Source organism: Bicyclus anynana, chromosome 10 (genome assembly GCF_947172395.1).
Source record: "Bicyclus anynana chromosome 10, ilBicAnyn1.1, whole genome shotgun sequence".
NCBI classification, from domain to species: domain Eukaryota; kingdom Metazoa; phylum Arthropoda; class Insecta; order Lepidoptera; family Nymphalidae; genus Bicyclus; species Bicyclus anynana.
This window is the reverse complement of record NC_069092.1, coordinates 3060273-3084124: the sequence shown is the minus strand read 5'-3', so window position 1 is coordinate 3084124 and position 23852 is coordinate 3060273. Positions and strand designations below refer to the sequence as shown.

The following is a 23852-nucleotide window of genomic DNA, read 5'->3' as shown; positions in this document are numbered from 1 at the left end:
TACAGTTAAAACTGCGCAGTTAAAATTGAACGTCAGTAGTGAAGAGATGTATAAAAATTCTTATAAAATCTACACAGACCTATACTACTACTAATAAAATTTGAGAATTTGTGAGGTTGTAGGCGGTAATCTCTATCTCTAGGGGGATCTATTGAACCTATTTTGAATATTCTATTAACAGTAAACCACGTTATTTGTTAGTGTCTATATTTTTTCAAGCTAGCCCTTGACAGTATCACGTGATGACGCAATTTAAAACGGAAGTGGGCTAACTTGTTAGGAGTAGGAAAATCCACACCCTTTTCGGTTTCTAGACGATCTTACCGGAACGCTAAATCGCTTGGCGGTTCGTCTTTGCCGGTAGAGTGGTAACTGTCTAGTACCAGGCTACTAACTAACCAGCCAAATGTCTATATTTTATCTTTTTTCCCACGGGAAGTAAGCGAGTGAAACCGCGGGGCGTCGGCTTGTAATTAAAACTGTTAAATATATCGAAGCTTCAAGTATTTAATGTATCTCATAATATAAATGTTTTCGATGTTCGAATGTATTATATTCTAAATAAAATTTATTTATTCTAAATTTATGTGTAAATTAAATGTGATATAATAATTATATACTTGTTTTAATTAACTAAATGAGGCCAAATAAAAAAGACTTGATTTTAAAAATAAATAAAGAATATCGTGAATTTACTACCAAAAAAGTACACGGTAGTGTAACAATCAAGTTGGTAAAAAAAACGGTAAATTTCTAAAGATTATCAAAAACGTAATAAATGAATGTAAAACTTTATTGAATGTAATATTACCTACTAAACTACTTTTATTACTTGTCCACGTGGAAAAATAATATTAAACTGTCTACGTGAAACTTTCTTTTTAAATCATTTTATTGATTAGATGTGTTTGTAACCTTCTTAACTTTAATTTTAAAATTAGACTGCTTAACAACATAACAACGTAACAACGTAACCTGACGTGTCGGAAATGCTTCTAAACTTGTAAATAAATTCATGTTTAATTTCAATTTGATGAAAAATGCGGTTTGAATCAAATAAGGTTAAATATTTGTAAGCGTCCATCCATAGACACTTAGGAACAGAGAAAGCGATTTTGTTTTATATTATGTATATGCAAATTCAAATCTATAGAATTCGACACCCGATCTATTTCTTATTAACTCTTTAAAAACTTTTGTATCGATACTGGCTTATTATTATAATAATCAATCAAAAAGTGAAGAGAATCTTATTTTATTGCTTGTTGCAAGCTCAATCAAAATAATTAATTTATTAAATTATTAAATTATATTTTTGTCCAATGTCTATGAGATACCTACTGAGTCAGAGATAAATTTTCAGTCAAAATTTTGCAGCCCGCAGTTGGGAAGTTGGTAGTATACACACTCGTATCACGTCAAGCCGCATCCAGCCATTAGGATTAACATCTGATAGTGGTTGTTAATTAATTTAACATTATAACCCAAAGCCTGCCAACCCGCGGTGGAGCAGCGTGGTGGGTGTAAGCCCCTATATCCCCTCTCCTATAATGAAGGCCCTGTAGTGTGCTGGTAAAATAGGCTGATAATTATAATATTTGTGCCCACAAATAATCTGTTTCGTTTTATTGTAGTGAAGATAATTCAAACCAACCGCGGTCATACATTGTTATTGGTGAACAATTACTCGTATATGAGGAACTGCGTCACGAAACATAAAATAAGATGGCGCTGCACTGACCGCTCGTGCTCTGCGAGAGTTCATACCGTCGACGGGCGCGTTGTTTTAGCTTTGGGACATCACCACCATGCGCCTAGGCAACAAGATAAACTGTACCTACTTGATGAAACTACAGATGATTGAGTAATAATTACAATAAATAATGAATAATTAATTCATTTTACTATTCCCCTTATTTTTATTTTTATTAATTTATGAATAATATAAATATTATGTAAATTATTTATAGTATTTTTTTTAATGAGAAAGAATACATTGTGGAACTTAAGCTAACTTATCAGAATAAATATACAAATCTGTATATACCTATATAATTCACCATCTTTGACGTATGCTAGTTGACATATACGAATTTGAGATTCTATGTAGCATATGTCCGATGCTTACTGGTGGATACCATACAATATGTAGATGACATTTTGTTAATTGATTTGATGTTTATTTTAATAGATTGATAATAAAGATCAAAATAGTGAAGGCAAGCCGAAGCATTCCATAGTTATATATAAATATTATATTATATATGTATATAATTATAATATAATATTGTTTCTAGTTACAGTTTAACTTACCATTACACCAGCCATAGGGTTGGCTACGAGGAGAAACTAGAATATTGTCATTAAAAACACGATTAATAAATGTTCTTAAATTACTCATATACTTTTACAGGGTTGGACGAAGTTTTCTTTACAACAATACGTGGCAAGCAGGTTTTGTTCATAAACGGATGCAAGTTTCGCGTAAACGGAGCGCAGGGGGGCAAAGTCAGGTGGAGATGCGCTAGTCACGAGAGGTTCCGATGCAAAGCCTTGGTACATACAGTGGAAAACGAGATAGTGTACATAAGAGATGAGCACACCTCTTGTCATTATGATACGAGTAACAATTGCTCTCTTGTGTTGTCTTCCGATTTACAATAAAGCCTTTATCTTATAGATAAAGGTTCGCGCTTGACCAGATTGTCACTTGCTGGTAATTATGGCCTAAGGTAGAATGAACTTGCCTAGAAGATCACTCTTGTCCTGTTTGGCCTAATTTCAGAGATAATCCTTGTTGTTCGAATAGAAGCAGCGTTAGGTTTATGTGCGTATATTGTAGGTTTGTATCATCATTCGTTCGTCATCAACCCATATTCGGCTCACTGCTGAGCTCGAGTCTCCTCTCAGAATGAGAGGGGTTAGGCCAATAGTCCACCACGCTGGCCCAATGCGTATTGGCAGACTTCACACACGCAGAGAATTAAGATAATTCTCAGATATGTAGGTTTCCTCACGATGTTTTCCTTCACCGTATGAGACACGTGATATTTAATTTCTTAAAATGCACACAACTGAAAAGTTGGAGGTGCATGCCCTGGACCGGATTCGAATCCACACCCTCCGGAATCGGAGGCAGAGGTCATATCCACTGGGCTATCACAGCTCTTTCGTATCATCATTAGCCTATAGTAATAGTTTTCTATTACAGAGTCTATAAAAAACAGGCGATTGGTATCGGCTTAGACCCACCACGCTGCTCCAATACAGATAGGTGGGCAAAAGGGTGATAATATTTGATTATGTAATTATCAATTTCAGTTATTTATGGTGACCGGGTCCGACTACTTCACCACTAAATTCCTAATACTGGGTTGTTTTTGGAAGAAAAATTTAATTTTTCATAGACCGAACCAGGACTCGAACCCAGGATACTTGATCATAACCCACTGCTGCTGCTAACAGCTAATAACTGGACCTACAACGAACTTGCAAAACCTAGGTTACTCCATTGCTCCGATTTGTTTGATAGTTTGCGTTATCTAATTTAATTGTATTTTTGTACACTGTTAAAATACTTAGCAATATAAGGAAATAGTGATATTATACTCTCTGTTACTAAACTTGATTAAAAGTTAATATTTTCTTAACCGTCGTTTTATTCATTAATATATCTTACTCGAGCATAGCAGTTGCCTACATCGCACCATATTTTTGTACCAAGCTGCTCGTAAAAAAATAACCTGGACGTATTCTTTATATTTGAAGATAACATTTTCTACTAGATTAATATTATTAAGGCCAAGTTATAGAAGCACAGTTTATTTATTTATTTATTTGTATCCAACAGCGTTCAACACATAATTATTAGATTACATTAACTTGAACCTAAGGCCATAGTTACTAGAATTTCAGTTATAATCATTTGCCCAGTTCGTTACTACAGATTATTCAATATTTTTAGGGAAGCAAGTTATAAGTATGTAATAGGTGTAGGTAGTAATAGGTACTTACTCGTATCAGACGAATAATAACCGAGTTCATCGTGTAACTCTGAGCTGAAAACTGAAAAAAATCCCTAGTAATAATATAAAAAACTAATGTGAATTTTTTTTGTAACATTATAACAATTTTGGAAGTCGCAAAGGCGAAGTTCAGGAATACATCATCCAAAAAAAATATACACTAACTAAATGACAAAGTGATTTAATAGAAGAAGATTTGAAATGTGTTTCAGATGTTCAAATTACATGGTCTCAACGCGGGAAACAGTTGCTCAGGGTTGGTGATTACACTTTTTGCAAAAAAGCGACAACTCCACATAAAACAAGATGGGTCTGTTCCACACATAACCACAAGAGCTGTTCTGCTATCGTGCATATAGGTTTGGGTGATGAAGTTCTCAAAATAAGGAATGTACATAATCACTGACATTAACTCTGATCATGCAACTCTACAAGTCATACATTGATGTCCTGAAACTTATGAGTGGAACTTAACATTAATGTAATGAGTTTAATCACAGACATCAAAATCTATTTTTCTGCTGTTGTGGCTTAATAAATGTAGTTCTCATATGTTTAACAAAAACCTTTAAAAGAAGAACTACATCGGTGTTTTTATCGTCAATTTGTCATTGTAACGTTTGACATATTCAATCCTAGAATGTTCGTCCTTTAAAGTAGATGTTTTTCCATCTAGTATGAGATATCCATATTGTGTTTATTTGCCGTCAACAAATTATTAAAGGAATAATGTCATAAATTTATGTTAACCAAAAATTAGTTGTTTAAAATTGTAACTTGTAACGAATTGATGTTAAATATTCACAATTTTTCAATAAAAGAAAAGAATTTTTAAATTTTTGAATAAAATGAGAATTGTTTTACATACTATTTAATATATAATATAGAGAAAGGAATGGTAAGGGCTTTGCCAGTTCCTCGACTTGGCGGCAAGCACTACTGTGCGCCCTGATGTGTATTTTTAGTATGAATACGATTAAAAATACGAAATTTTCTTATGATTCACGAGTACATAATATTATAACTAATAGTCATTTCGATTAAGAATAAGAAAGAAAGAAATTTTTAACCTAACTCAGAACATTTTTGCCATATTTTTAACATGGATTAAGATTTAAACCAAAAGTGATTAGGTCTACTTTACTTTGAAGAAAATTGAGGTTTATATCTTAATATTTTTTTATAAATATGACCGATAAAGTATTAACATTCAATTTTTATTTTTTTTCTTTCTTTCAGTAAAATATGTGACATCCCAGCGAGGGAATAGACTGTTGAGCGTAGATGGTTTCACATTTTATTCCAAAGTTGTATCTGGACCCAAAACTAGATGGATTTGTTCAACGCGGAGACACTGTCGTGCTGTGGTTCACACAGTTGAGGATAAAATTGTAAAAATTAGAAACGAACATAACCACATCGTGTCTACACAAAATAGAAGCGAAACAATAATTTTGGATGACATCCTTTTCGATTTAACATAGTCTGGTATCATATTTTAAAACCATTTACAGAATTACAGAATACTAATAATCGCCGTTATGATACTTAAATTTTGGATGACATCTGGATTAACACCTTTTATTCGTCGTCATGTTTATGTAATTGTGGGAACAATATCTTAATACGCTATTGCTAACGGATTTCAGGAGTGAAATATTTTTAGGACCATTAGCGAAGTATCGCATAGGTGATAAATACTTTGCATCATTAGATGCCCTGCCTAATCTGTACTCATCACCGAGGGGCGGTGGTTCGATCCCCGCCCCGTTGGTCTATTGTCGTTCCCACTCCTAATACAGTATTTCCCGACTAGTGGACTGGATTGGAGGGGAATGGGAAAATTGGTCAAATAAAAAAAAATAAAAAAAAACTTAGCGGGGCGTCGAGCAACACTGCGCTTTCCGGTGCGGAATCGCCATTCCAGCACCTTGGGACCCCAACGTCCATCGGCTGTTCGAACTATGTGCCATGCCTATTGCCACTTTAACTTAGCGACTCGCTGAGATATGTCAGTGACTTTGGTTCTTTTGCGGATCTCCTCATTTCTGATTCGATCACGCAGAGAAACTCCAAGCATAGCTCGCTCTATCGCCCGGTGAGTGACTTTGAGTCTTTTTATGAGGGCCACAGTTAGCAACCACGAATAAATTGTAATATTGATGTCTAATTATTATCATTGCCTGCGCATATCGTTCAAACTTCAGTATCCTCCGTAGTCGTTCAAACTTCAGTGTCCTATCAAACGTCAATTCAAAATAAACTGATTAATTATGTCAAAACCAAAGACAATAATTGCCAAATTTTAAATGAATGGGAAACGGACGGGAAAATAAATTGAATGTACTCAAAATAAATTTGTATTTTATTAATAGAGAATAACGTTCGTTACAATATTTTGCAACTTACTAAATAAAACAGATTACCTGTTATTTCTAAGTTCCACTTCTTTCTGATGCCTCCAACAAGATATTATATTTCAGGAAATTCACATAACACCTTGACAAATTGTACACCTGAATCTTCCTCGTGAATGACTATCTATTAGTGAAGACCACACGAAAATCCGTTCAGTAATCAAATCAAAATTCATTTATTTGAATTAGGCTTGACGGCCTCCGTGCCGCAGGTGGATTTACAAGACGGAGGTCCTGGGTTCGATTCCCGGCTGGGCCGATTGAGATTTTCTTAATTGGTCCAGGTCTGGCTGGTGGGAGGCTTCGGCCGTGGCCAGTTACCACCCTACCGACAAAGACGTACCGCCAAGCGATTTCGCGTTCCGGTACGATGTCGTGTAGAAACCGAAAGGGGTGTGGATTTTCATCTTACTCCTAGCAAGTTAGCCCGCTTCCATCTTAGATTGAATCATCACCTACCATCAGGTGAGATTGTAATCAAGGGCTAACTTGTAAAGAATAAAAAAAGGCTTAGTTTACAAGCACTTTTAAAACGACTGGTGATAACGAAAACTTAAAATTAAAGTTAATGTTTGTAATATCTATAGATTTATTCTATAGTCTTATGTCTTTGTTAATAATTAGACTTTTTGTTTCAGTGAAATACGTGTTATCGCGGCGAGGCAAACGTCTTTTGAGCATCAATGAGTACACGTTTTGTCACCACAGTGTGTCAGGGCCTAAGACAAGATGGATATGTTCCACGCATAACACTAAGGGTTGTCACGCAGTAGCACATACCGTCGGAGATGAAGTTATCAAACTTAAAAATGATCACAACCACTTACACCCATCCTAGATATAAGCGACTATTAACTCGCTGTTTAACTGTTTGTCGCCGATTTTCTAGCGATTGGTTGCTTGCGTAACTGTCAAAGCGAATCTTGGCTAGGTCTGCTAGTAAAGTTATTAGCTTCTTGTACTGGACTAGAAAACCCTCTGCGTTTTCACCTGCATAGTTCCGATTTCTGTCGGAATACAGGGATAAAATATTCGCATATTAATCGCTGATAATGTAGCCTTCCATTGGTGAAAGAGTTTTTAAAATCCAGTATTTTCCGAGTAACAAAAAATGAAGTCCTACATCTTTATAGTATTATTTTAGGTTTGCTTTATATTAGCTTGTTTTCTGTAGCTACTGTAAAAGTTTAAATGTACGTATTCATTAATAGTCTATTATTTTTTTATTCATGTATGATTTGGTAACTTTGGTTTTTACCAAGAGATACGTACACAACGAACAAAACACTTGTTCAAAAATTATTAATATTTCAAAATAGTAAAGGTATTGTAAGTCAATATTAAGAATACCTACAATGTATGGTCTATATCTAAAATGCTAATTAAAATAATTATGTCCAAGTTCCTATAAGTTTTTGGTAAATAATAAAATAACTATATTTTTTAAGTTAGCTACTTTAAGACTTTCATTTTACTTTCAGAGCATTAATTTATTTCAGGAACCATTGATTGATTATTATTGTGTTTAGAAGCTTTTTCTTAACTTTGGATTTTATTTTCATTTTAATCAGAGTTTTAAATAAGTTATCTATCTAACTAAAATTTTACATAGATTATTAGTTTGGATGGCAATGCAAAGTGATGTTAATATAAAATCGTTCTCTGGCATTTGGCTAGACGCTCTCCGCGCGTCTCGATATATTCAATATGGCAGAACATGACAGACTTACTAGCAGCCGCACCGTGGTTTCACTAGATCGTGGTTTTATTAGCATCCGTCGACCACTTATCTCATGAAGATAAAATTACATATTTAACCAATAGCGGCAAATGAACTAACTCAAAAAAGAGAGTAAGTACTAGTAATAGCCGTAATAGCCTAGTGGATATGACCCCTGCCTTCGATTCGGAGGGCGTAGGGTCAAATTCGGTCCAGGGCATGCACCTCTAACTTTTCAGTTATGTGCATTTAAGAAATTAAATATCACGTGTCTCAAACGGTGAAGGAAAAACATAGTGAGGAAACCTGCATACCTCATAATTTTCTAAATTTTCTAAGTGTATGAATCCTCAATGGGCCAACGTGGTGGACTATTAGCCTAACCCTTCTCATTCTGAGAGGAGACACGTGCTCAAGAGAGAGCCGAACATGGGTTGTCAATGTTGATGATGAATATTTAAAAAAAATATAATATTAATTGTTTCTTACAGTGACATATGTTACTTCGCTTCGCGGTAAAAAGCTTTTGTACCTAGGCGGTTATACTTTTTACGCCAAAGTAACCAAGGGCAAGAAAACCATATGGGTTTGTTCGACACACAACTCTAAGGGATGCAAAGCGGGTGTTCACACCATAGAGGGTGAAGTGGTGAAAGTCAGAAACCCACACAACCACGAAGGCAACGAACACGAGATATTTTAGAATTTAAACCCGTCTCAACCCCTCTCCGAGCGCGCAATGCGAGCAGCAGCGCGTCGCGCAGCCGCTTCGCAGTATGGATCGTGCCGCGATGCAAGAACCAGCTCATGACTAAGGGCCCCGTATGTGTTCGAAACTAGTCGGGCATACTTCGACTATGAATACGAGATAGTGTGAACGAAATTATTGTAATTTCTAAATAAAGTTGTAGTAATTGTTTTTTTTTTTTTTCGGAAAACAGCAAAACTTTTCTACTTTTTTTAACTTCTTGTGTTCTTCTGTGTGTGTGTTGTTGCATATAGTTATATGAGAATAAACTCAAGCCTCGTTAGGCCTGCTTTTTTATCATTCTTTACAAATTAGCCCTTGACTACAATCTCACCTGATGGTAAGTGATGATGGAATCTAAGATGGAAGCGGTCTAACTTGTTACTAGTGGGATGAAAATCCACACCCCTGTCGGTTTCTACACGGCATCGTACCGGAACGCTAAATGGCTTGTGTGGTCTGTGTAGCTTCTGACCATGGGGCTCCTCCTAACAAGTATGCCCGCTTCCATCTTAGACTGCATCATCACTTACCATCAGGTGAGATTGTAGTCAAGGGCTAAACTTGTAAAGAATAAAAAAAAAAAAAATCTGACCGCAGGTAAACCGACGCTTTTGGGATCACGACCACAGACCAATTACCTTCTATTGGACTTGTATCACTCTCAAATTCGCCAACAAAATTGCGTGTCGTTTTTTGAAGTGGATGAAGTAAACGCACACACACTACACAGAGCTATAAATTTTAAATCGTAATACACACACGTATAATTTTAACACACGTGTGTATACGTTGACACGTATGACACGTTTGATCATGATCATATAGTGTTGACAGAGGGGTAACCTCTAGCGAGGCAGGCCCTATAGAAGGTAATTGGTCTGATATCACGACCAACGACTCGTCCTCGTGGCTGCATAGTGCGTGAAGTCCCTTAATGATGTTAAAATAAGTTATCTGTTCCAGTAAGCTATGTGACGTCACGTCGTGGTAGAACGCTATTGTCCATAGACGGGTTCACGTTTTGCAAACACACTAACAGTGTGTTGGGACTCAAAACTAGATGGAACTGCTCCACGCACAACAACAGGGGGTGTCGCGCTATCGTGCATACAGTTAACGATGAAGTTGTCAAAATTTGTAATTCTCATAACCACTGATTTTTTTTAATATTTATTAAATCTATTGAATTTGACCAATATTTTTGTTCTCCTCAAATTAAGGTTATAGCACACATACAGAAAAGGGATCGTAAAGGTAGCCTTCCGTTATTGGCGACAGCGATGCGCGACCGCTATCTGCGACCGCGCGACCCACTGATTTGTATGAATTTTTATGAAGCACTAAACAAAGAGACCGCGTCACGCGACACTTTTTTCAGTGCTCCATATAAATTCAAACTAAAGGTAGACCGTTCCGACGTGCGACCGCGATCTGCGACCGCGCGACCCCCTGCTTTATATGATCGCTTTATGCTAACAAAAGTGGTCGCGCGTCACGGTCTCGGGCTTTATTTAGTGCTCATTTGCAAAGTGAAATTGTGGTGATAAGATCTTTGCTTGAGAGAAATTGTCGAAAACTCTCCTCATGTGACTTAGCCTTAAGACTTTGTTGTTGTTTGTAAAATAAAATATATATTTTATAATGATGATAACGTGTAACGTGCATGTGAAACTTAAGAATAAACTTTAATGAGAGAATATTAGTACATACCGTGGTACTTTTTTATATTCTAAATTACTTGCGCTTGACTACAATCATGCCTGGTGGAAAGCAATTATAAGGTCTAGTTGAAGCACGCTTGCCTAGAAAATGCCTATTCACTCTTGCCTTAATTTTTAACCGTTTTCCAAAAAGGACCAAGGGTCTATTGTTCGGCTGTATAATTTCAAACAGCCCAGTTTACAGTAGCTGATTACTTACAAAAGTAAAGTGCAGTATGGATTTTATATATCACGTGTCTCGTAAACGGTGAAGGAAAATATCGTGAGGAAACCTGCATACCAGAGAATTTTCATAATTCTCTGCGTGTGTGAAGTCTGCCAATCCGCATTGGGCCAGCGTGGTGGACTATTGGCCTAACCCCTCACATTTTGAGAGGAGACTCAAGCTCAGCAGCCTACCACTTGGGCCAATTCAGAATGTATAAAATTCTGAATTAATCCGGCGAATTGAGCCCAGCTTAAAGAGTCAGTTTGACAATAACCAAACTCCTTTATTTTTTTTAAAGAATTAAAGAATATTTTTGTCTAATTTTTAAAATATTTCCGTATAAACGTAAAAATCCCTGCTAGGAGTGTTTACTGTGGATCGAATGGATACAACGACTGCGGATCGAAGCCTAGACCTCTCGTATGTGAGTCCTGCCCCTTATCTAATTGTAGATCTTTAAGGTCCCTTGTCCTTACTGTTATAGCAGTAATTCACTGTCTCACCAGTTCACTATTATACACTATAATGGCCAGCGGCACACGTCCGCCATCTCTCGATGACAATGACAGACTGCCCGCTTTCTCCCACTACCGGTGTACATATATACACAAACACTACAGGACCTATTTAGGTTTTTATCATCATCATTATCAGTTTGCCGCAGGATATAGACTTTTTGTTTGTACCAAACACCACGGTCCTGAGCCGCCTGCATTCTCTTTAGTAAAGCTTTATTAAATTAATAAAAACACGTGTTTCTTCCAGTACAATATACGATGTCGCGTCGAGGCAGACAGCTTCTGTGTGTGAACGGCTATACATTTTGCGTGCGAGGTGTATCGGGGGTGAAGACTAGATGGATCTGTTCAACACACAACCACAGGGGGTGCAGGGCTCTAGTACATACAATCGAGGGTGAAATTGTTAAAATTATAAACGATCATAACCATTGTATTCCAGGTAATAGAGACTTAGACTTGGGAATCTTGATAATGTGATTGAATTTTGAATTTTGTTTTTATTTTTCGAAATAAAAAAGTCTGTGAAATAATTAATATTGTTATAGTTTGGCAACTTCGTTCGTAACATTCCCGATGGTCCGCGTGGGCCGAGAGTCGTGTTGCGATGATGCACCACACTTCCCTGCACGCACGATTTAACACCCGCGCAGTCTTTCCCCCCGTCGCCCGCATATCATGGGAGTGTCATCAACGAACTTGCCAGACTATACTTGTATTTTTACAGTCAATACTTTTTTTTCTATATTACCCTTCAACATAAAAGTTTATGTAATGGCGTCGGCATCGCATCAAACGGACTTTATTCTTCTTCTAGTATTATTTGTATTGAAAGTCATACAAGTTAGTGCGTCCACTGATCTGCATCGTACGAATCGAACGCATTTTATTCATCGTACATGCGTCCGATACGTACGATGCGGATCTGTGGACGTCTGCCATTTTCGGATTAAAGGTGAAATTTTGTTTTTCGATCTATAGGCAAATTGTCTACCAAGCAAATAAAAAAATTGATTTTTTAAAATAAAACAAGTCCATGAAACATTTTAATAAATATTAATTAATAAATAAAACTACCCACATTCTATATTCCTTAATAATTATTATTTTCAGGGCTCTGTACATACATGGTGCTAGTGTTACTCTATATGTACCTTATTTGACCCTTCGACGATCTTTTTGGTGTTGTTGCTTGGGAAAGATTTGCTTTATAATCCTATACATTGGATTTATGTTCTAGATTAGCTATAGAGTAACGTAATGTGTCAAAAATCCCACTATAACAATGTATCCAAATTGGTTTATCTGGTTGTTAGTAAAATTAGAGAGAGTGACTAATTTTGTGTCGCTTTTTTTGAAAATGCTGTAATTTTACATAGGTATTTAATCGACAAGATTGATAGATATATGCCACAAAATCAGATTTCTGATACAAAATATATTACCTATCCAAATCTGCTCATCAGGTTGGGAATAACTATGTCAAAAACCTTAAAACATTCTCCATTTGCGTCAGGAATAGGAAAATTATCAGTTTTTTTTTATTTACCTTACATATTTATATTATCCACATGATTATGAGAGCCGTGATAGCCCAGTGGATATCGACCTCTGCCACCGATTCCGGAGGGTGTGGGTTCGAATACGGTCCGGGGCATGCACCTCCTTAAATATCACGTGTCTCAAACGGTGAAGGAAAACATCGTGAGGTAACCAGCATACCAGAGAATTATCTTAATTCTGTGTGAAGTCTGCCAATCCGCATTGGGCCAGCGTGGTTGGCCTAACCTCTCTCATTCTGAGAGGAGACTCGAGCTCAGCAGTGAGCCGATGACGATGATATTTTTTTATTATTATTATTTTTAATAATTTGGAGAAGTATATTATATCAACACAATGTGTTTTTTCTTACAGTGAAATATGTGACGTCGCGTAGAGGTAAACAGCTTTTAAGCATAGATGGATTTACATTTTGTACGCAAAGCATGTCGGGGCGAAAAACCAGATGGATTTGTTCAACGCACAACCACAGGCAATGTCGCGCTGTGGTGCATACTTACGACGATTGCATACTAAGGATAAATAACAACCACAATCATCCATTGTCGTCGAATAACCATAGGTTTAGTGTTGGATGAAGTATGCAACTGGCTATACAAAACGCCCTCTTTAATCCGGCCCTATTTCAAAATCCGCTCTTAGTGGATACCTACTAACTATGAACTAGCTCCCTGCCAAATTTCAGCGTTGCACATCAAGTGATTTTCGAGATTTCGTGATGAATGACATAATAATAAGATATGTAGCAAGCATTTTGTGTGTGTGTTCAAATTTTCGTGAATCTTGCAATAAATCTTATAGGATTTATACCTATATATTTTTCAATAAAGTATCTACTAAATATAAATTCAACGTTATTTAATTAACAAACAGCTTACCAGGCATAAGTTTTTTATTCCGAAGTCAATTAAAAATATTATATTTTTTGTAAAAATGATCAAGTCGATTTTTTGTTAATTGCTTATATTTAAAAAAAAAATGTGCTGGAATCAAAAGCTTTTGGACCATGCCCTTGAATGTTATCTACATAGTTAATCTATTTCTTTTGTATTTACCATAGACAAGTGAGTCGTGGACGTTATGTTGTCGACTCGCTTAAACGTTTCGTGTCGACGTTTTTATCGCGTTAACGTAAACGCGAATTTATATGGAATTGAAACAGTTGTGCAGTAGTGCCACTAGATGGCGCTGTTTCAATTCCTTAGAAATTCGCGTTTACGTCAACGCGATCGTCGCAGTATCAAACTGCCACTAGGCCCTCTGTAAGCGATGATTTTATAACTCGACAGCGTGAAAAGCGTTTCAAATGCATCTGTCAAGATAAATAAGGGCGTGTCCAAACAGCGCAACAATCGTGAGCGACACGCGACATTCGCACTGTGTTTGCGACCGACGCGCACGAATACCGCGTGCTGTACACTAGTCGCGTCGCAAAGTCCCGCGATGACTGCGTGTTGCTGCCGCGCTATGTTTGGACACGCCCTTACTATTTATAATATTCAGCGATGCACATCAAGCGGTTTTTGAGATTTCGTGATTAATGATCTTCCGCATTAATATATTATGCTCAGATATCAGATAAGATTTAAGGGCGTGTCCAAACATCGTGAGCGACACGCCGCGCGCGACAATCGCATTGTGTTTGTCGACCGACGCCCGCGAATACCGCGTGTTGCTGTACACTAGTCGCGTCGCACTGTGTCCCGCGATGGCTGCGTGTTGCTGCCGCGCTATGTTTGGACACGCCCTTATTATTTACAAATATAAACAATTCCGAATACACATATAACTCATGTTTGTGTTTTACAGTTGTGTGTCAGTTTATCGAGTCAAAGCGCACCGGTCGAATGATGATCAAAGCAAACGGCTATCCGTTCAGTCGCCGGTCAAGTGTGAGCAAGATCAAGGCACGCTGGATATGCGCCACGCACGTTTTCCGCGGCTGCAAAGCCTGTATATACACCATAGACAATGAGATTGTTAACATAAATAATATTCATAACCACTAATTTGTATAGAAGAATATAAACTTGTGTTATTCATATTAACTTAAAGAAACACAGCTAAAACTCATTTGATAGAATGTCGGAGTATGCCCGACTGGTTTCGGATCCTTACAAGGTCCATAATCATGAGCTGGTTCTTGCTACGCAAGGTTAGATCGTGCTGCGTTGTAAGAACGTAGTCGGGCACACTCCAATGATGCATCACGTGAGTTTTAGCCTATTATGTATTTAATTCATTTATATACTTAAATGCAATTCTTTTGCATATTATATAAACTATATAAATGAGTACTTATACACACACACATGTTGTGAGATTTCGGTTATAGGAATTAAAATCAGATTTTAGATGATGTATTTTGATAATTTTTCGATTTTTAAATCTATTTATAAATGATTCCTCAGAAAAAGAAAAAAGAAAAAAGCATATTCTTCATTAAACGCCATTTCATTCATTTTGAAAGAATGGTAAATTCTAGTTGCAAGTAAAATTTTATGTAGTAGACAATTTTCTAGATTTTCCAGATTTCTGGATATATACTCGTATCTAATTCGTATTATCATATTCACCAAAAACGTATAATAGATATATTTAAAAAATACGTGTAAAAGATATATTTACCAAAAATCATTACCAATTTAGCAGTGTAGAGCCGTTTTATTGAATAGTTAAGATAGTGTTATAAATATTGTATGTTCATAATAGCGAGCGATTATGAACCCTATGTTACTAGTAATAGGGTTCTCCGTAACAATATAATACAAAACTTTCAAAACAGTTTTCATCTTTCAAATTCTTATTGGTAATTATATTCAATAGATTTGAGTGATTTGATTCACTCTGATGGATAGACATTGTGTTTGTAGTAGATAAACGAACATAATGTATTATCTTCGTTGTTATATTTATATACAGGGTGCAGCGCCGGCCCGAGGTAAATTTTAGAATGGAGCGAGATCTAATTATGGCGCCTTTCCTGTTTACTCCTAACATTATATACTAGGGACGTTTGAAAAGTTCGTAGCCTAACGTATATCGGAATGTCATACATTTTTAACCGACTTCAAAAAATTAGGAGGTTTCTCAATTCGACCGTTCGATTTCGATTCGATTAAAGCCGTTTAAATCATAAAGATTTTAACTGGATTTTCAGACACTTCTTTCAGATACGGTTTTGATTAACACAGCACTAACTTGATACCGCCTTCGAACTGATCAGAAGGTAGGAAAAGATCGAAAAGAAATAAATTTCTTTTCGATCTTGTCTTTACCATTTCGGCGCCCCCTAGGATTTGGCGCCTGGAGCGATCGCTCCGTTCGCCGTATGGACGGTCCGGCCCTGACAGGGTGCTGGTAGGCTAGCAGTATTTCCCATAACTTCAGGGTGTTGACGAGTCCACTTATAGAAGCCGAAATGCATAAGTCATAACTAATATTTTTTTAACTAAAAACAAAAAGAAAATATGTTTCCATACAAACTAATTCAAATAATTCCAACTATCCATGTAATACACGCCCTTAACTATACTTGCATTTTAAAATTTTAAAGTTTGGCTACGTCATAATTATAAAGATGCGTTTATGGGACACATTTTATAATCTATTTACAAAAGAAATATTATTTACTCCGAAAATATTAATTTTAAAACGCATGTTTAATTAATAATTTCGACTATCCATATAACACGCCCTTATCTATATTTGCATTTTAAAATTTTAAACTTTGGCTACGTCATTATAAGGATATCTAGATAATCTAGATATCTAGATAGATAGTCTATTTTTAAATATGACCAATATTTAAAAATATGGCAAATATTCGTAAAAAAAAATAAAACGCATGTTTAATTAATCAAGTAAATTATTAAACCCCAGAGTTATGGGAAAGCACCCTGTATATTAAGAATAGTGTTAAAATATTTAAAATGTAAGGATACGAGTGAGTGGCATATCGAGGTACCTGATGAAGTACCTGAAAAATATGAATGTAGTGTCTAAAACGGAGTCTAATTATAATATATATTTATAATTATAATTATAATATATATGTATATTGTTAATGAAAGTTATAACTTGTAGAAATAGTTGCAATGAACAATTACATAATTATTTTGGTAGACTGTTTATATACATTGATGGAAAAGTCTTGAAATTATATCCACATTCTGGGTGTGGAAATGGCGGATCTCTCTTTTGAAATTCGAAGCAGAATTTTTAAATAGGTTTCATCGAAACAAAAAATTTTCACTACTACGGTTTAGTGTAAACGTTTCTTTATATATTATTTACACTACGTTGACGTCAGTGTAACTAACACATTCAAAATTTTGAGACCCGCCATATTTGAATTTAATATTTAAAGTATTTAAATATACCCAGTAGCTCATTTTAGTACTAGTACTTATTGATCTCAAAGTATACTAAAGTAGTGACAAATTATAATACCATTATATTACATATACTAACCTAGATTTAATCAATCTTTAGATATACTTTAAATTCAATAAAATAGTCTTCACTTACAATATATGTATTCCCTAAAATGTTTTTCAGATGGGTACGGTGACTTTATGACGTTCACAATACGTACTGTTATCGTGAATCGCGGCAAACTTTTAATATGAACGAACGAACTGTCACCGAACCCATGCTATCTGAAAAACACTATAATATGCTTGGAATCATGCTTCATAGATTAGCTGTTCGAAATTACGCCAAAATGTAAACAATAAATAATAAATTTACTTTTGAATGTGATGGATATTTTACTACTACTGCCTTCTTCGTAGCATATCTATACTAATATTATAAAGAAGAGTTTGTTTGTTTGTTTGATTGAACGCGCTAATCTCAAGAACTACTGGTCCGATTTGAAAAATTCTTTCAGTGTTAGATAGCTCATTTATCGAGGAAGGTTATAGGCTATATATTATCCCCGTATTCCTATGGGAACGGGAATCGAAGTAATTACCTTAAATACTTGAAATAAATGAATTTTGATTGGATTTTATTTGAACTTCTTTGTAACAAATGTCATCCAGCGTCGGCTGATAACATTTTATAAATATCATACAGTAGGTAGACATTTCTCAGTTGAATCTATGTTTATTTTATGGGTTGTTAATGAAGACCAAAGTAGTGAATAGCGAGCCTGGACCAATTAAGAAAACCTCAATCGGTCAAGTCGAGGATCGAACCCAGGACCTCGGTCTTGTAAATCCACCACGCACACCACTGTGCCATGCAGGCCTTACAAAATAGGTTTTAAATAGGCTGATAATTATGTAGTTAGGAACTAATTATTTGTTTGAAATATTACTTAATACACTTTTCTTTGTTTTCCAGTCACACTCATAAAAACAAAAAAGGGCAATACGAATATAAAAGTAGGGGAAAACACGTTCTATTTAAAACCGGGATTCTACAATAAAAACAAGAAACGATGGTGCTGTACCCAGAACAAATACTGCAGGGCTTTCCTGCATATAGTTGATAACAAAATAATCGCTATCTATAACGAACACAATCATGAAAAGAAATAGAAGACGCCGAGAAAAAAAAAACAGGAAATATCTAAGAATGCAATTGAAAATGTTCAGGAAATAAATAAAACAGTCAAGGAAAAAAGGACAAAAGAAAAGAAATAGGAAAATGTCTTTGCTTATAGTCTGACAAGTTCGTTCATAACACTTCCATAGTTTGCGGGCGACAGGGGAAAAGACTGCCCGGATGTGAAATCGTGCGTGCGGGAAAGTGACGTGCATAAGTCATGAGTTTTTCATTCATCGCTACACATCATCATCATCGCTACGCATCGCATCGCCCTCCGGCCCGCGCGCAACGTCAGGAGTGTTACGGACGAAGTTCCCAACATTTTAACCTGTAACCAGGCTTGATACTTTAATCAATTGTACTAAGTGATTTATAAGAAATAAACGTACTAATTAGTTAATTATATATTTAATTAATAATGATTTTATTAGATACTAAAGAACGCCCGCGACTCCGTCCGCGTCAAATTCTGCTTATCACAAATCCCACGTGATTTGTTTCGGTATAAAAAGTAGCCTTTATGTTAATTCAGAATAAAATCTATATCTATTCCAAATTTCAGTCAAATCGCTTCAGTAGCCGCAGCGTAAAGGAGGAACAAACATTCTTACACACTTTCATACTTACTGTGTTAACTGTGTGTAGTAAGTGTGTAAATGTGTAAGTATATTTGTTCCTCCTTTACGCTGCGGTTACTAAAGCGATTTGGCAAACAAATAAACATTCGCCTTTATAATATGTGTGATGTGAAGTGTGATACATTTTATGTACTGAGGTATAACTTTAAAAATAACTGTATGTACTAAGGTATAACTTTAAAAATACTGTTTTACGATTTTTGCCCACCAGACTAACGCTAGTTTGCAGCTGCCTTTATTTATTACATTTACTTTTTAGTGCACTATACCAGTGTGCCTAGTGGGGGTTTTCAATATTTTCATATTGTTGCTATCGCGTTGACGTAAACGCGAATTTATATGGAATTGAAACAGTTGTGCAGTAGTGCCACTAGATGGCGCTGTTTCAATTCCTTAGAAATTCGCTTTAACGTTAACGCGATAGTAACAGTATCAAACTGCCACTAGGCCCTCTGTTACCTTTACTTTACTATATTTATGAAAAAATATATCATTATTATTGACGGGTACCTTGAGTACCTAGTAGCTTTGGGAACGTTACAAATTCGCATTTACAATATTAATTAACACTTTACTTGCTTTTCAGCTAAATTCATCATTGAGAGTGGAAGAAGATTGATAAGGTTGGGCGGCTACACATTCTATCACAAGAAGAACAAACAAGGGACGGATGTTAAACGGTGGGTTTGCTCCACCCACTGCTGGAAAGGATGCCGCGCCATCATATATACCGTTGGTTATATCATAGTGGACGTCAAGAATGAACATTGCCATAAACCAACTAATAATAATCATTATAAGTTGTCTATTACAAAACAAAAATGATTTATTTATAATTTAATTAGTTTTCATTTCATTTTTTTATAATTTTTTAGTTCACCTGATGGTAAGTGATGATGCAATCTAAGATGGAAGTGGGCTAACTTGTTTGGATGAGGATGAAAATCCACATCGCTAAATCGCTTGGCGGTACGTCTTTGTCGGTAGGGTGGTGACTAGACAATCTAGATCTAGATCTGGACCAATTAAGAAAACCTCAATCAGCCCAGCCGGGGATCGTACCCAGGACCTCCGTCTTGTAAAGTTACCGCACATACCACTGCGCCACGGAGTAATTTGTATGCTTATTATTGTGTATATAAGAGTATACTTAATAAATGGATGAAGTAAAATTTGTGAAAATGACGCTGGTGAGTCAGCGTAGTTCCCGTTCCCGTAAATAATAATAATCAGGCGTGACTATTTCGTTAAGTGCCTTGAAAAAAAACTTACTTAATAATGATTTAATTAATTAAATATTTCGACTATAAATAAAAAAAACTGACTTTTTATTTAATTTGTCGTGTTCAGTGATCGTGGAATCGTGGAAGCTAAATTGAACCTTCATGCTAAATTAAAATTGCACGTTTGAATGAACTACTTGCGTAACTTCCACAATGATTAATAATTTGGTACAATAAAGCCAGAGGCATGCACAAGGTTTTTAACTAGGGTATGTATTAGGTATGTGTACAGATTATACAAAATCTGTTCATATACCAAATTACTATTTTTTGGTGTAATTTCACGAACAAGTGATTTATTTGTGTATGCCGTATTTTGTGACGTACTATAAGGCTGCCAGTCCACCGAAGTTGAGCGAGGCAGCGGAGCCGAGAAACGGAGAAATATTAAGTAATAGGATTGCACAAAATCTCCGCTCCTCTTAAGTGGACAAGGACATGTGAGCTAGATTAAAAATTCGGTAAGCGGAGCGGGGTAAATAAATTAAAGGAGATCATTCACGCACCATACATTTCTGGGCTCTTTTTTGAAAATGCCGGCCAACAAAAAAAAATGGCACGACTCGTTAGAAGTGCCCGCCAAGAAAAAAAACTGATACGTATCGTTAGAACTGTACATTTGGAGCAATAGCTAATATGGCATAAAAGTTGTAGAAGGGTTCTGAACCAAGTTATACAGGTTCGACGATTCGTTATTTCCATACATTTTATCGATTTTCGAAAGTGCCCGCCAAGAAAAAAAACTGATACGTATCGTTAGAACTGTACATTTGGAGCAATAGTTAGTATGCCACAAAGATTGTATTTCTAGTTTTTTTTCTTTTAAAAGTTGACAAAATGTATAGAAATAACGAATCATCGAACCTGTATAATTTGGTTCAGAGCCACCTGACAACTTTTATGCCATATGAGCTATTACTTCAAATGATTAGTTCTAACGATTCGTGTCATTTCTTTTCGTTGGCCGGCACTTTCAAAAAGGGCCCAAAATGAATGATGTCCTTTAACATTTATTTATTTAACATAGTCTGCAAATCCGCTCCGCTCCCTTGCTCCACTTTGGTGGACAGGCAGCCTAAAGGTATAATTTTTGTACACAATGCGTCCTCTATAATGACGACTAAACGTAGCTTCTGGAGTTTTCTGCATTCTGAGCCTAATAGGTATATCTATATAGTACATTTGCATGTGCATGGAGTCTCGTTATTGGAATCTGAAGGTGACAATTTAAACTCCTAAACTACATAAACCTATCGAGTATCAACTAATTTGTCTTGACTATAAGATGTGCGCCACGAGATCTCTCGTGAAGACATACAAAGACATAGTCAGCAGAATTGCGGCGGCAACGAAAATATTGATGTATCTTTTGTTCAGTACTAAAAAAAGAGCGATAATTTTCGATGCTGCCACTATTACTTGATAACTTGTCGTTAATGCATGTGAAAGTAATGGGCTTTTCCGCCGGAGATATGCTAATAATAGATATTAGAACAACTATCTAATTATATTGAAAAATACCTTCAAATAACTTATTTATACGTTGTTGTTTGCAGCGGTGCTGCTTACAAGCGGGCAGTGTAAGAAAGCTATATGCTATCAAGGTTACAAGTTCGTCAAGAGATCATACGTAGCCAAGATGACAAACAAGACTCGATGGGAATGTTCCATGTACAGCAGTAACAGATGTCAAGCGAAAATACATACAATTAACGATGAAATCATTCTACTGGACAATACACATTGCCACGAACCGATTCTATTTCAAAACGTATGTGGGCAGATTCTGAAAATGCCTCAACCACGTACTATGCGTAAATTAGTTACAAGTTTTAAAAAAAAAGTTTAAGACCTCTATCTACATATAGTCTCTGTAGGCCTAGCGACTAACGACATATTCGACAAGAGAAATAGACAAAAATGTCGACGAATGGCGGGGTTGTAGCAGTCCCATTTTTTTCGTCCCAACTCCCAACGCGATGAATATTCCCGGTTACGACGCGATACAGGGTGCTCGGGAGTATTTCTCATAACTTCAAGGTGTTGACAAGTCCACTTATAGAAGTAGGACTGCACAATTAATTAAAAAAAAAAAGTTCTTATGTTTTCATACAAAGTTTAAAAGGCATCTCAGAAATGGTTAATTAAATAAAAATCATTATATCACAATCACAGATTTGACCGTTTATTCAAACAGTATTCGTGATCACAAAATTAAAATCGCTAAATCAATTACTCATTAATTTATTATGTACTTCGCTACTAATGCTTTAGTAGTATTTAACATTAATTCACAATAAATCAACTAAAATAATGTAGATCACAATTAATAAGAATAATATCACTTAGTTACGCACCTTAGTTTTTTTAAAGCCATTCCTCTCTGTCATTTCAAAAAAAAAACATGGTGACCGACTCATAGATATAACCACAGACAACATAAAAACACGTTACTAAAGGAAAGTCGTGTTACAAAAGTGATTCATATAATTCCGACTATCCATGTAACACACATACGCCTTTATCTTTCCTTGCATTTTAAAATACGCAATCATAGTGGTAACTGTCGATATCGACGAGATATTGCGAATGGCACTCCGCACTTCACTAGTAAGCTACTTCGTGATATTTGTCAATGAATAAGTTTGGCTAGGTCATAATATAAGGATGACACAATTTAAAATCTAATTTACAAAAGAAACTTACTATTTTTTACTCCGAAAATATTCATTTTAGAACGTATGCTCCTCAGACATTTTTAATTAATTTTCCGTATAGAGTACAACCCTAGAGTTATGGGAAATACTCCCGAGCACCCTGTATAAGTCTCGTTCTCTATTCGTTAGGTTGTCTATTTCTCTTCAAGAGATGATTGTCGCCGGGCGGAACAAAATATTTATTCATGGCCATACTGCTCTAAGTTTGTGTAAATGTTTATGACGAGTCGGACAAAACTGTAAACGGTGACGATGAGGTTTTTTCCTTCCAAACCATCCTCATCTTCTAGCCTTTAGTGCATCCGATAACAAATAATGTACCTACCCCCTGAAAATTGACCGAAAATATTACCACTTCATTTTAAATATATTTCTGCAAAAAAATAATCGGCTGTGATTGTTATACACTTTATATTTTATGACACCCTTATAATAAAAAAAAACACATGTATAAAATAGATTAATAAAAAATGTTCATAATTTTATTATATTATCAGCTTCTTTTTTTCTTGGCTACTGATTATTATCAAAGAAATATATCTGTATTGTTACTTTAAGATAAAAAAAAAATAATTACTTAATATTTTTAAATAATAAAATATTCATAAAATAAAAACAATTAACATTTAATTAAAAAAATAATTAATAGTAAGCATAAAAACATTAAAAAGGTACAGGCTTAATTAACACAGGTACTTAGTACTTACTAGTAGTCTTAGTATTATTTCTAAAAGA

General features: G+C 35.6%; 1 protein-coding gene across 12 annotated transcripts in view; it reads left to right on the top strand.

The window, feature by feature from the left end:
* The window catches only part of LOC112049969 (protein tramtrack, beta isoform), a 536667-nt gene that overhangs the window by 402582 nt on the left and 110233 nt on the right, over nt 1-23852 (top strand). The window contains exon 5 of one of the 12 annotated variants that reach the window (XM_052884065.1): nt 19704-19953. The exons of 10 other annotated variants lie outside the window; for them this stretch is intronic. In XM_052884065.1, coding sequence (XP_052740025.1) covers nt 19704-19942 — 239 coding nt within the window. In that variant the 3' untranslated portion in view covers nt 19943-19953. Of the gene's footprint in view, nt 1-11607; nt 11898-19703; nt 19954-23852 lie in introns of those variants that run through there. One more of the 12 variants, XM_052884072.1, reaches the window with a different exon arrangement.